The sequence below is a fragment of the Protopterus annectens genome, chromosome 3.part1, assembly GCF_019279795.1.
Source record: "Protopterus annectens isolate FY-2018-M chromosome 3.part1, PAN1.0, whole genome shotgun sequence".
Lineage (NCBI taxonomy): Eukaryota > Metazoa > Chordata > Ceratodontiformes > Protopteridae > Protopterus > Protopterus annectens.
Window position 1 is genome coordinate 978218449 of NC_056732.1, and position 14305 is coordinate 978232753.

Below are 14305 nucleotides of genomic sequence, written 5' to 3' on the forward strand. Positions count from 1 at the left end.
CACCCCCCATGTGGGCGGCCCCCACACACCCCTGTAAATTATATATACTAACACCGAGATCGCACTACAGTGGGGTAAGGGTAAATTTCCTGTACCACGATCTCCATTGCAAATGTCAAAAACCAATATTTTTTTTGGTTTGACTGTTATGAAATGCAGAAGCTGCTCTGATGACTGCACCACAATCTCCATTCCATACTTCTCTGTACTACCTGACATAAACAGCACCTGGTTCGATCTTTCACGGTTCAATAATGTCATCTTTCAATGTTATCAGGTTTCATTCTTTTCATCTCAATCTTTTCAGATTTGATGATGTGGCATTTTGATTCTTTAAGGTAGACTTGTTTATATTTACGTGTAAGACTTTAAGAGGGGAGGGATGTATGTAAACAATAGGACCTTTAAATGCAATGTCATGAAGGGTCTCTGGAGAACTGGGGATTGGAGGGGAGCATAGCAGGAAACAGCTCCACCAATTGCAGGAGTCACTCTTACTGCATTATGACTATAGTGTAAAACAGCTCCAACAACTGCAGGAGCCACTCTTACTGCATTATGAGTGCAGTATGAAAAAGCTCAAACAACTGCAGGAGCCACTCTTACTGGATTATGACTATAGTGTGAAACAGCTCCAACAACTGCAGAGCCACTCTTGCTGCATTATGAATGTAGTGTGAAACAGCTTCAAAAACTGCAGGAGTCACTCTTACAGCATTCTGAGTACAGTCTGTAACAGTTCCAAAACTGCAGGAGATGCTCTTACTGCATTATGAGTACATTGTGAAAAAGCTCCAACAACTACAGGAGCCACTCTTACTGCATTATGAGTGCAGTGTGAAACAGCTCCAACAACCGCAGGAGATGTTCTTACTGCATTATGAGTGCAGTATGAAAAAGCTCAAACAACTGCAGGAGCCACTCTTACTGGATTATGACTATAGTGTGAAACAGCTCCAACAACTGCAGAGCCACTCTTACTGCATTATGAGTGCAGTATGAAGCAGCTCCAACAACTGCACGACCTGCTATTACTGTATTATGAGTACAGTGTGAAACAGTTCCAACAACTGCAGGAGCCACTCTTCCTGCATTATGAGTGTAGCAGATAACAACTCCAACAACTGCAGTAGCCACTTTTGCTGCATTATGAGTGTAGTGTGAAACAGTTGCAACAACTGCAGGAGCCACTCTTACTGCATTATGAGTGTAGTGTGAAACAGCTCCAACAACTGCAGGAGCCACTCTTACTGCATTATGAGTGCAGCAGGAAACAGCCTCAACAACTGCAGGAGTCACTCTTACTGCATTATGACTGTAGTGTGAAACAGCTCCAACTGCAGGAGCCACTCTTACTGTATTATGAGTGCAGTGTGAAACACTTCCAACAACTGAAAGAGTCACTCTTACTGCACTATAAGTGCAGTGTGAAACAGTTCCAACAACTGCATGTGCCACACTTACTAAATTATGAGTGTAGTGTGAAACAGTTCCAACAACTGGAGGAGCCACTCTTACTGCATTATAAATGTAGTGTGAAAAAGCTCCAACAAATGCAGGAGTTGTTTATACTGCTTTAGGAGTGTAGTGTGAAACAGCTCCAACAACTGCCTGAGCCATTCTTACTGCATTATGATTGTAGCAGGAAACAGCTTCAACAACTATAGGAGTCACTCTTATTGCATTATGAGTGCAGTGTGAAACAGCTCCAACAGCTGCAGGAGCCACTCTTACTGTATTATGACTGTAGTGTGAAACAGCTCCAACTGCAGGAGCTGCTCTTACTGCATTATGACTGTAGTGTGAAACAGCTCCAAAAACTGCTGGAGCCACTATTACTGCATTATGAGTGCAGTGTGAAAAAGCTCCAACAACAGCAGAAGCCACTCTTACTGCATTATGAGTGTAGCAGGACACAGGTCCAACAACTTCAGAAGCCACTCTTACTGCATTATAAGTGCAGCGGGAAACAGCTTCAACAACTGCAGGAGTCACTATTACTGGATTATGAATGTAGTGTGAAACAGCACCAACTGCAGGAGCTGCTCTTACTGCATTATGAGGGCAGTGTGAAACAGCTCCAACAACTGCAGGAGCCACTCTTACTATATGACGAGTGTAGTGTGAAACAGCACCAGCAGCTGCAGAAGTCCCTCTTACTGCATTATGAGTGTAATGTGAAAAAGTTACAACAACTGCAGGAGACGCTCTTACTGCATTATGAATGTAGTGTGAAACAGCTCCCACAACTGCAGGAGTCACTCTTACTGCATTATGAGTGCAGCGTGAAACAGATACAACTGCAGGAGCCACTCTTTCTGCATTATGATTGTAGTGTGAAACAGTTACAACAACTGCAGGAGCCACTCTTACTGCATTATAAGTGCAGCGGGAAACAGCTTCAACAACTGCAGGAGTCACTCTTACTGCATTACGACTCTAGTGTGAAACAGCTCCAACTGCAGGAGCCATTCTTACTGCATTATGAGTGCAGTGTGAAACAGCTCCAACAACTGCAGGAGCCACTCTTACTGCATTATGAGTGCAGTGTGAAACAGTTCCAACAACTGCAGGAGCCACTCTTCCTGCATTATGAATGTACAGGAAAGACCTCCAACATCTGCAGGAGCCACTTTTACTGCATTATGAGTGTAGTGTGAATCAGTTCCAACAACTGCAGGAAACACTCTTAATGCATTATGAGTGCAGTGTGAAACAGCTCCAAAAATGCAGGAGCTGCTTATACTGCTTTATGAGTGTAGTGTGAAATAGTTCCAACAACTGCAGGAGCCAATCTTTCTACATTATGAGTGTAGTGTAAAACAGCTCCAACAGCTGCAGAAGCCACTCTTACTGCATTATGAGTGCAGCAGCAAACAGCTTCAACAACTGCAGGAGTCACTCTTACTGCATTATGACTGTAGTGTGAAACAGCTCCACCTGCATGAGCCACTCTTACTGCATTTATGAGTGCAGGGTGAAACAGCTCCACCTGCAAGAGTCACTCTTACTGCATTATGAGTGCAGTGTGAAACAGTTCCATCAACTGCAGGAGGCACTCTTACTGCATTATGAGTGTAGTGTGAAACAGCTCCAAAAAATGCAGGAGCTGCTTAAACTACTTTATGAGTGTAGTGTGAAACAGCTCCAACAACTGCAGGAGCCACACTTACTGCATTATGAGTGTAGAAAGAAACATCTTCAACAACTGCAGGAGTCACTCTTACTGCATTATGAGTGTAGTGTGAAACAGCTCCAAAAAATGCAGGAACTGCTTAAACTGCTTTATGAGTGTAGTGTGAAACAGCTCCAACAACTGCAGGAGCCACACTTACTGCATTATGAGTGTAGCAAGAAACATCTTCAACAACTGCAGGAGTCACTCTTCCTGCATTATGAGTGCAGTGTGAAACAGCTCCAACAACTGCAGGAGCCACTCTTACTGTATTTTGAGTGTAGTGTGAAACAGTTCCAACAACTGCAGAAGCCATTCTTACTGTATTATGAGTGTAGCAGGAAACAGCTCCAACAACTGCAGGAGCCAATCTTACTGCATTATGAGTGCAGCAGGAAACAGCTTCAACAACTGCAGGAGTAACTCTTACTGCATTATGACAGTAGTGTGAAACAGCTCTAACTGCAGTAGTCATTCTTACTGCATTATGAGTGCAGTGTGAAATAGCTCCAACAACTGCAGGAGCCACTCTTACTGCATTATGAGTGCAGTGTGAAACAGTTCCAACAACTGGAGGAGTCACTCTTACTGCATTATGAGTGTAGTGTGAAACAGCTCCAACAACTGCAGGAGTTGCTTATACTGCATTATGAGTGCAGTGTGAAACAGCTCCAACAACTGCAGGAGCCACTCTTACTGCATTATGAGTGCAGTGTGAAACAGCTCCAACAACTGCAGGAGCCACTCTTACTGCATTATGAGTGCAGTGTGAAACAGCTCCAACAACTGCAGGAGCCACTCTTACTGCATTATGAGTGTAGTGTGAAACAGTTCCAACAACTGCAGGAGCCACTCTTACTGCATTATGAGTGTAGTGTGAAACAGCTCCAACAACTGCAGGAGCCACTCTTACTGCATTATGAGTGCAGTGTGAAACAGCTCCAACAACTGCAGGAGCCACTCTTACTGCATTATGAGTGTAGTGTGAAACAGCTCCAACAACTGCAGGAGACACTCTTACTGCATTATGAGTGTAGTGTGAAACAGCTCCAACAACTGCAGGAGCCACTCTTACTGCATTATGAGTGCAGTGTGAAACAGCTCCAACAACTGCAGGAGCCACTCTTACTGTATTATGAGTGTAGTGTGAAACAGCTCCAACAACTGCAGGAGCCACTCTTACTGCATTATGAGTGTAGTGTGAAACAGCTCCAACAACTGCAGGAGCCACTCTTACTGCATTATGAGTGCAGTGTGAAACAGCTCCAACAACTGCAGGAGTCACTCTTACTGCATTATGAGTGCAGTGTGAAACAGCTCCAACAACTGCAGGAGCAAATCTTTCCAGCATTATGAGTGCAGTGTGAAACAGCTCCAACAACTGCAGGAGCCACTCTTACTGCATTATGTCTGTAGGGTGAAACAGCTCCAACAACTGCAGGAGTCACTCTTACTGCATTATGAGTGTAGTGTGAAACAGCTCCAACAACTGCAGGAGCCACTCTTACTGCATTATGAGTGCAGTGTGAAACAGCTCCAACAACTGCAGGAGTAACTCTTACTGCATTATGACAGTAGTGTGAAACAGCTCCAACAATTGCAGGAGTCACTCTTACTGCATTATGAGTGTAGTGTGAAACAGCTCTAACAACTGCAGGAGACTCTCTTACTGCATTATGACTGTAGGGTGAACCAGCTCCAACAACTGCAGTAGCCACTTTTACTGCATTATGAATGCAGTGAAACAGCTACAACAACAACTGCAGGAGTCACTCTTACTGCATTATGAGTGTAGTGTGAAATAGCTCCAACAACTTCAGGTGTCACTCACTGCATTATGAGAGTAGCGTGAAACAGCTCCAACAACTGCAGGAGACACTCTTACTGCATTATGGGTGTAGTGTAAAATAGCTCCAAAAACTGCAGGAGTCACTCTTACTGGATTATGAGCGCAGTGTGAAACAGCTCAAACAACTGCAGGAGCCACTCTTACAGCATTATGAGTGTAGTGTGAAACAGCTCCAACAACTGCAGGAGCCCTCTTACTGCATTATGAGTGTAGTGTGAAACAGCTCCAACAACTGCAGGAGTCACTCTTACTGCATTATGAGTGCAGTGTGAAAAGGTTCCAACAACTGCAGGAGCCACTCTTACTGTATTATGAGTGTAGTGTGAAATAGTTCCAACAATTGCAGGAGCTACTCCTACTGAATTGTGAGTGTAGCGTGAAACAGCTTCAACAAATGCAGGAGTCACTCTTACTGCATTATGAGTGTAGTGTGAAACAGCTCCAACAACTGCAGGAGACACTCTTACTGCATTATGAGTGCAGTGTGAAACAGCTCCAACAACTGCAGGAGCCACTCTTACTGCATTATGAGTGTAGTGTGAAACAGCTCCAACAACTGCAGGAGCCACTCTTACTGCATTATGAGTGTAGTGTGAAACAGCTCCAACAACTGCAGGAGTCACTCTTACTGCATTATGAGTGCAGTGTGAAACAGCTCCAACAACTGCAGGAGCCACTCTTACTGTATTATGAGTGTAGTGTGAAACAGTTCCAACAACTGCAGGAGCCACTCTTACTGCATTATGAGTGTAGCAGGAAACAGCTCCAACAACTGCAGGAGCCACTCTTACTGCATTATGAGTGCAGCAGGAAACAGCTTCAACAACTGCAGGAGTAACTCTTACTGCATTATGACAGTAGTGTGAAACAGCTCCAACAACTGCAGGAGCCACACTTACTGCATTATGAGTGTAGCAAGAAACATCTTCAACAACTGCAGGAGTCACTCTTCCTGCATTATGAATGCAGTGTGAAACAGCTCCAACAACTGCAGGAGCCACTCTTACTGTATTATGAGTGTAGTGTGAAACAGCTCCAACAACTGCAGGAGCCACTCTTACTGCATTATGAGTGCAGTGTGAAACAGCTCCAACAACTGCAGGAGCCACTCTTACTGCATTATGAGTGTAGTGTGAAACAGCTCCAACAACTGCAGGAGTCACTCTTACTGCATTATGAGTGCAGTGTGAAACAGCTTTAACAACTGCAGCAGACACTCTTTCTGCATTATGAATGGAGTGTGACACAGCTCCAACAACTGCAGGACCACTCTTACTGCATTATAATTGTAGTATGAAACAGCCCCAACAACTGCAGGAGACACTCTTTCTGCATTATGAGTGTAGTGTGAAACAGCTCCAACAACTGCAGGAGCCACTCTTACTGCATTATGAGTGTAGTGTGAAACAGCTCCAACAACTGCAGGAGCCACTCTTACTGCATTATGAGTGCAGTGTGGAACAGCTTCAACAACTGCAGGAGTCACTCTTACTGCATTATGACTGTAGTGTGAAACAGCTCCAACTGCAGGAGCCACTCTTACTGCATTATGAGTGCAGTGTGAAACAGCTCCAACAACTGCAGGAGCCACTCTTACTGCATTATGAGTGCAGTGTGAAACAGTTCCAACAACTGGAGGAGTCACTCTTACTGCATTATGAGTGTAGTGTGAAACAGCTCCAACAACTGCAGGAGCCACTCTTACTGCATTATGAATGTAGTGTGAAACAGCTCCAACAACTGCAGGAGCCACTCTTACTGCATTATGAGTGTAGTGTGAAACAGTTCCAACAACTGCAGGAGCCACTCTTACTGCATTATGAGTGCAGTGTGAAACAGCTCCAACAACTGCAGGAGCTGCTTATACTGCTTTATGAGTGTAGTGTGAAACAATTCAAACAACTGCAGGAGCTGCTCTTATTGCATTATGAATGTAGCAGGAAACAGCTTCAACAACTGCAGGAGTCACTCTTACTGCATTATGAGTGCAGTGTGAAACAGCTCCAACAACTGCAGGAGCCACTCTTACTGCATTATGAGTGTAGTGTGAAACAGCTCCAACAACTGCAGGAGCCACTCTTACTGCATTATGAGTGCAGTGTGAAACAGCTCCAACAACTGCAGGAGCCACTCTTACTGCATTATGAGTGTAGTGTGAAACAGCTCCAACAACTGCAGGAGTCACTCTTACTGCATTATGAGTGCAGTGTGAAACAGCTCCAACAACTGCAGGAGCCACTCTTACTGCATTATGAGTGTAGTGTGAAACAGCTCCAACAACTGCAGGAGTTGCTTATACTGCTTTATGAGTGTAGTGTGAAACAGCTCCAACAACTGCAGGAGCCACTCTTACTGCATTATGAGTGTAGTGTGAAACAGCTCCAACAACTGCAGGAGTCACTCTTACTGCATTATGAGTGCAGTGTGAAACAGCTCCAACAACTGCAGGAGCCACTCTTACTGCATTATGAGTGTAGTGTGAAACAGTTCCAACAACTGCAGGAGCCACTCTTACTGCATTATGAGTGTAGTGTGAAACAGCTCCAACAACTGCAGGAGCCACTCTTACTGCATTATGAGTGCAGCAGGAAACAGCTTCAACAACTGCAGGAGTAACTCTTACTGCATTATGACAGTAGTGTGAAACAGCTCCAACTGCAGGAGCCACTCTTACTGCATTATGAGTGCAGTGTGAAACAGCTCCAACAACTGCAGGAGCCACTCTTACTGCATTATGAGTGTAGTGTGAAACAGCTCCAACAACTGCAGGAGCCACTCTTACTGCATTATGAGTGTAGTGTGAAACAGCTCCAACAACTGCAGGAGTCACTCTTACTGCATTATGAGTGCAGTGTGAAACAGTTCCAACAACTGCAGGAGATGCTCTTACTGCATTATGAGTGCAGTGTGAAACAGCTCCAACAACTGCAGGAGCCACTCTTACTGCATTATGTCTGTAGGGTGAAACAGCTTCAACAACTGCAGGAGTCACTCTTACTGTATTATGAGTGCAGTGTGGAACAGCTTCAACAACTGCAGGAGTCACTCTTACTGTATTATGAGTGTAGTGTGAAACAGCTCCAACTGCAGGAGCCACTCTTACTGCATTATGAGTGTAGTGTGAAACAGCTCCAACAACTGCAGGAGCCACTCTTACTGCATTATGAGTGTAGTGTGAAACAGCTCCAACAACTGCAGGAGTCACTCTTACTGCATTATGAGTGTAGTGTGAAACAGCTCCAACAACTGGAGGAGCCACTCTTACTGCATTATGAATGTAGTGTGAAACAGCTCCAACAACTGCAGGAGTCACTCTTACTGCATTATGAGTGCAGTGTGAAACAGCTCCAACAACTGCAGGAGTCACTCTTACTGCATTATGAGTGCAGTGTGAAACAGCTCCAACAACTGCAGGAGCCACTCTTACTGTATTATGAGTGTAGTGTGAAACAGCTCCAACAACTGCAGGAGCCACTCTTACTGTATTATGAGTGTAGTGTGAAACAGCTCCAACAACTGCAGGAGTCACTCTTACTGCATTATGAGTGTAGTGTGAAACAGCTCCAACAACTGCAGGAGCCACTCTTACTGCATTATGAGTGTAGTGTGAAACAGCTCCAACAACTGCAGGAGCCACTCTTACTGCATTATGAGTGTAGTGTGAAACAGCTCCAACAACTGCAGGAGTCACTCTTACTGCATTATGAGTGTAGTGTGAAACAGCTCCAACAACTGCAGGAGTCACTCTTACTGCATTATGAGTGCAGTGTGAAACAGCTCAAACAACTGCAGGAGCCACTCTTACAGCATTATGAGTGTAGTGTGAAACAGCTCCAACAACTGCAGGAGCCACTCTTACTGCATTATGAGTGTAAGAGGAAACAGCTCCAACAACTGCAGGAGACACTCTTACTGCATAATGAATGTAGTGTGAAACAGCTTGAACAACTGCAGGAGCTCTCTTACTGCATTATGAGTGTAGTGTGAAACAGCTCCACCAACTGCAGGAGTCACTCTTACTGCATTATGAATGTAGTGTGAAACAGCTCCAACAACTGCAGGAGTCACTCCTACTGCATTATGAGTGTAGTGTGAAACAGCTCCAACAACTGCAGGAGCCACTCTTACTGCATTATGAGTGTAGTGTGAAACAGCTCCAACAACTGCAGGAGCCACTCTTACTGCATTATGAGTGCAGTGTGAAACAGCTCCAACAACTGCAGGAGCCACTCTTACTGCATTATGAGTGTAGTGTGAAACAGCTCCAACAACTGCAGGAGTCACTCTTACTGCATTATGAGTGTAGTGTGAAACAGCTCCAACAACTGCAGGAGCCACTCTTCCTGCATTATGAATGTAGTGTGAAACAGCTCCAACAACTGCAGGAGTCACTCTTACTGCATTATGAGTGTAGTGTGAAACAGCTCCAACAACTGCAGGAGCCACTCTTACTGCATTATGAGTGTAGTGTGAAACAGCTCCAACAACTGCAGGAGCTGCTTATACTGCTTATGAGTGTAGTTTAAAACAGCTCCAACAACTGCAGGAGACACTCTTACTGCATTATGACTGTAGGGTGAAACAGCTCCATCAACTGCAGGAGTCACTCTTACTGCATTATGAGTGCAGTGTGAAACAGCTCCAACAACTGCAGGAGCCACTCTTACTGTATTATGAGTGTAGTGTGAAACAGCTTGAACAACTGCAGGAGCTCTCTTACTGCATTATGAGTGTAGTGTGAAACAGCTCCACCAACTGCAGGAGTCACTCTTACTCCATTATGAGTGTAGGGTGAAACAGCTCTAACAACTGCAGGAGACTCTCTTACTGCATTATGATTGTGTGGTGAAACAGCTCCACCAACTACAGGAGTCACTCTTACTCCATTATGAGTGCAGTGTGAAAAGGTTCCAACAACTGCAGGAGCCACTCTTAATGTATTATGAGTGTAGTGTGAAATAGTTCCAACAATTGCAGGAGCTACTCTTACTGAATTGTGAGTGTAGTGTGAAACAGCTTCAACAAATGCAGGAGTCACTCTTACTGTATTATGAGTGTAGTGTGAAATAATTCCAACAACTGCAGGAGCCACTCTGCATTATGAGTGTAGTGTAAAATAGCTACAAAAACAGCAGGAGACTCTCTTACTACATTATGAATGTAGTGTGAAACAGCTCCAACAACTGCAGGAGCCACTCTTACTGCATTATGAGTGTAGTGTGAAACAGCTCCAAAAACTGCAGGAGTCACTCTTACTGGATTATGAGTGTAGTGTGAAACAGCTCCAACAACTGCAGGAGACACTATTACTGCATTATGAATGTAGTGTGAAACAGCTCCAACAACTGCAGGAGCCACTTTTACTGCATTATGAATGTAGTGTGAAACAGCTCCAATAACTGCAGGAGCCAGTCTTACTGTATTATATGTGTAGTGTGACACAGCTCCAACAACTGCAGGACCACTCTTACTGCATTATAATTGTAGTATGAAACAGCCCCAACAACTGCAGGAGACACTCTTTCTGCATTATGACTGTAGGGTGAAACAGCTCCAACAACTGCAGGAGCCACTCTTACTGCATTATGAGTGCAGTGTGAAACAGCTCCAACAACTGCAGGAGTCACTCTTACTGCATTATGAGTGTAGTGTGAAACAGTTCCAACAACTGCAGGAGCCACTCTTACTGCATTATGAGTGTAGTGTGAAACTGCTCCAACAACTGCAGGAGCCACTCTTACTGCATTATGAGTGTAGTGTGAAATAGCTCCAACAACTGCAGCAGTCACTCTTACTGCATTATGAGTGTAGTGTGAAACAGCTCCAACAACTGCAGGAGCCACTCTTACTGCATTATGAATGTAGTGTGAAACAGCTCCAACAACTGCAGGAGCCACTCTTACTGCATTATGAATGTAGTGTGAAACAGCTCCAACAACTGCAGGAGCCACTCTTACTGCATTATGAGTGTAGTGTGAAATAGCTCCAACAACTGCAGCAGTCACTCTTACTGCATTATGGGTTTAGTGTAAAATCACTCCAACAACTGCAAGAGACTCTCTTACTGCATTATGAGTGTAGGAGGAAACAGCTCCAACAACTGCAGGAGTCACTCTTACTCCATTATGAGTGTAGTGTGAAATAGTTCCAACAACTGCAGGAGCCATTCTTTCTGCATTATGTGTGTAGTGTGAAACAGCTCCAACAACTGCAGTAGCCACTCTTACTGCATTATGAGTGCAGTGTGAAACAGCTCCAACAACTGCAGGAGCCACTCTTACTGCATTATGAGTGTAGTGTGAAACAGCTCCAACAACTGCAGGAGCCACTCTTACTGCATTATGAGTGCAGTGTGAAACAGCTCCAACAATTGCAGGAGCTACTCTTACTGAATTGTGAGTGTAGTGTGAAACAGCTTCAACAAATGCAGAAGGTCCTTATACTGCTTTATGAATGTAGTTTCAAACAGCTCCAACAACTTCAGGAGCCAGTCTTAATGTATCATGAGTGTAGCATGAAACAGCTCCAACAACTGCAGGAGCCACTGTTACTGCATTATGAGTGTAGTGTAAAACCGCTCCAACAACTGCAAGAGACTCTGTTACTGCATTAGGAGTGTAGGAGGAAACAGCTCCAACAACTGCAGGAGACACTCTTACTGTATTATGAGTGTAGTGTGAAACAGCTCCAACAACTGCAGGAGCCACTCTTACTGTATTATGAGTGTAGTGTGAAATAGTTCCAACAATTGCAGGAGCTACTCCTACTGAATTGTGAGTGTAGCGTGAAACAGCTCCAACAACTGCAGCAGCCACTCTTACTGCATTATGACTGTAGTGTGAAACAGCTCCAACAACTGCAGGAGCCACTCTTACTGCATTATGAATGTAGTGTGAAACAGCTCCAACAACTGCAGGAGCCACTCTTACTGCATTATGAGTGTAGTGTGAAACAGCTCCAACAACTGCAGGAGTCACTCTTACTGCATTATGAGTGTAGTGTGAAACAGCTCCAACAACTGCAGGAGCCACACTTACTGCATTATGAGTGTAGTGTGAAACAGCTCCAACAACTGCAGGAGCCACTCTTACTGCATTATGAGTGTAGTGTGAAACAGCTCCAACAACTGCAGGAGCCACTCTTACTGCATTATGAGTGTAGTGTGAAACAGCTCCAACAACTGTAGGAGCCACTCTTACTGTATTTTGAGTGTAGTCTGAAACAGCTCCAACAACTGCAGGAGCCAATCTTACTAAATTATGAGTGTAGTGTGAAACAGCTCCAACAACTACGGCAGCCACTCTTGCTGCATTATGAGTGCAGTGTAAAACAGTTCCAACAACTGGAGGAGCCACTCTTACTGAATTATGAATGGAGTGTGAAACAGCTCCAACAACTGCAGGAACCACTCTTACTGCATTATGAGTGTAGAGTGAAACAGCTCAGCCAACTGCAGGAGTCACTCTTACCGCATTATGAGTGTAGTGTGAAATAATTCCAACAACTGCAGGAGCCACTCTGCATTATGAGTGTATTGTGAAACAGCTCCAACAACTGCAGGAGTCACTCTTACTGTATTATGAGTGTAGTGTGAAACAGCTCCAACAACTGCAGGAGCCACTCTTACTGTATTATGAGTGTAGTGTGAAACAGCTCCAACAACTGCAGGAGCCACTCTTACTGCATTATGAGTGTAGTGTGAAACAGCTCCAACAACTGCAGCAGTCACTCTTACTGCATTATGAGTGTAGTGTGAAACAGCTCCAACAACTGCAGGAGCCACTCTTACTGCATTATGAATGTAGTGTGAAACATCTCCAACAACTGCTGGTGCCACTCTTACTGCATTAGGAGTGCAGTGTGAAACAGTTCCAACAACAGCAGGAGCCACTCTTCCTGCATTATGAGTGTATTGTGAAACAGCTCCAACAACTACATGAGCTGCTTATACTTCTTTATGAGTGTAGTGTGAAATAATTCCAACAACTGCAGGAGCCACTCTGCATTATGAGTGTAGTGTGAAGCAGCTCCAACAACAGCAGGAGCCACTCTTCCTGCATTATGAGTGTAGCAGGATACAGCTTGAACAACTGCGGGAGCCACTTTTACTGCATTATGACTGTAGCATGAAACAGTTGCAAAAAATGCAGTTACAACTCTTACTGCATTATGAGTGTAGTGTGAAGCAGCTCCAACAACTGCAGGAGTCACTCTTACTGTATTATGAGTGTAGTGTGAAATTATTCCAACAACTGCAGGAGCCATTCTTTCTGCATTATGTGTGTAGTGTGAAACAGCTCCAACAACTGCAGGAGCCACTCTTACTGCATTATGAGTGTAGTGTGAAACAGCTCCAACAACTGCAGGAGCCACTCTTACTGCATTATGAGTGCAGTATGAAACAGCTCCAACAACTGCAGAAGCCACTCTTACTGTATTATGAGTGTACTGTGAAACAGTTCCAACAACTACAGGAGCCACTCTTACTGTATTATGAGTGTAGTCTGAAACAGCTCCAACAACTGCAGGAGCCACTTTTACTGCATTATGAATGTAGTGTGAAACAGCTCCAACAACTGCAGGAGCCAGTCTTACTGTATTATATGTGTAGGGTGAAACAGCTCCAACAACTGCAGGAGCCATCTTACTGCATTATGAGTGTAGCGTGAAACAGCTCCAACAACTGCAGGAGTCACTCTTACTGCATTATGAGTGTAGTGTGAAACAGCTCCAACAACTGCAGGAGCCACTCTTACTGTATTATGAGTGTAGTGTGAAACAGTTCCAACAACTGCAGGAGCCACTCTTACTGCATTATAAGTGTAGTATGAAACAGCCCCAACAACTGCAGGAGCCACTCTTACTGTATTATGAGTGTAGTGTGAAACAGCTCCAACAACTGCAGGAGCCACTCTTACTGTATTATGAGTGTAGTGTGAAACCGCTCCAACAACTGCAGGAGCCACTCTTACTGTAGTATGAGTGCAGTGTGAAACAGCTCCAACAACTGCAGGAGCTGCTTATACTGCATTATGTGTGTAGTGTGAAACCGCTCAAACAACTGCAGGAGCCACTCTGCATTATGAGTGTAGTGTGAAGCAGCTCCAACAACTGCAGGAGTCACTCTTACTGTATTATGAGTGTAGTGTGAAATTATTCCAACAACTGCAGGAGCCACTCTGCATTATGAGTGTAGTGTGAAGCAGCTCCAACAACTGCAGGAGTCACTCTTACTGTATTATGAGTGTAGTGTGAAATAGTTCCAACAACTGCAGGAGCCA

General features: G+C 44.4%; 1 protein-coding gene across 1 annotated transcript; it reads right to left on the reverse strand.

Moving 5' to 3' along the window:
* Nucleotides 1-6189: 6189 nt before the first annotated feature.
* LOC122797734 (suprabasin-like) lies at nucleotides 6190-11148 on the reverse strand. Its single transcript, XM_044066260.1, has 5 exons — nucleotides 11144-11148; nucleotides 9692-10117; nucleotides 8938-9471; nucleotides 7659-8338; nucleotides 6190-6836 (listed from the first exon to the last, which is right to left on the reverse strand). Exons 1-5 carry the CDS (start codon nucleotides 11146-11148, stop codon nucleotides 6190-6192), a joined length of 2292 nt encoding a protein of 763 aa, XP_043922195.1.
* Between the last annotated feature and the right edge of the window lie 3157 nt (nucleotides 11149-14305).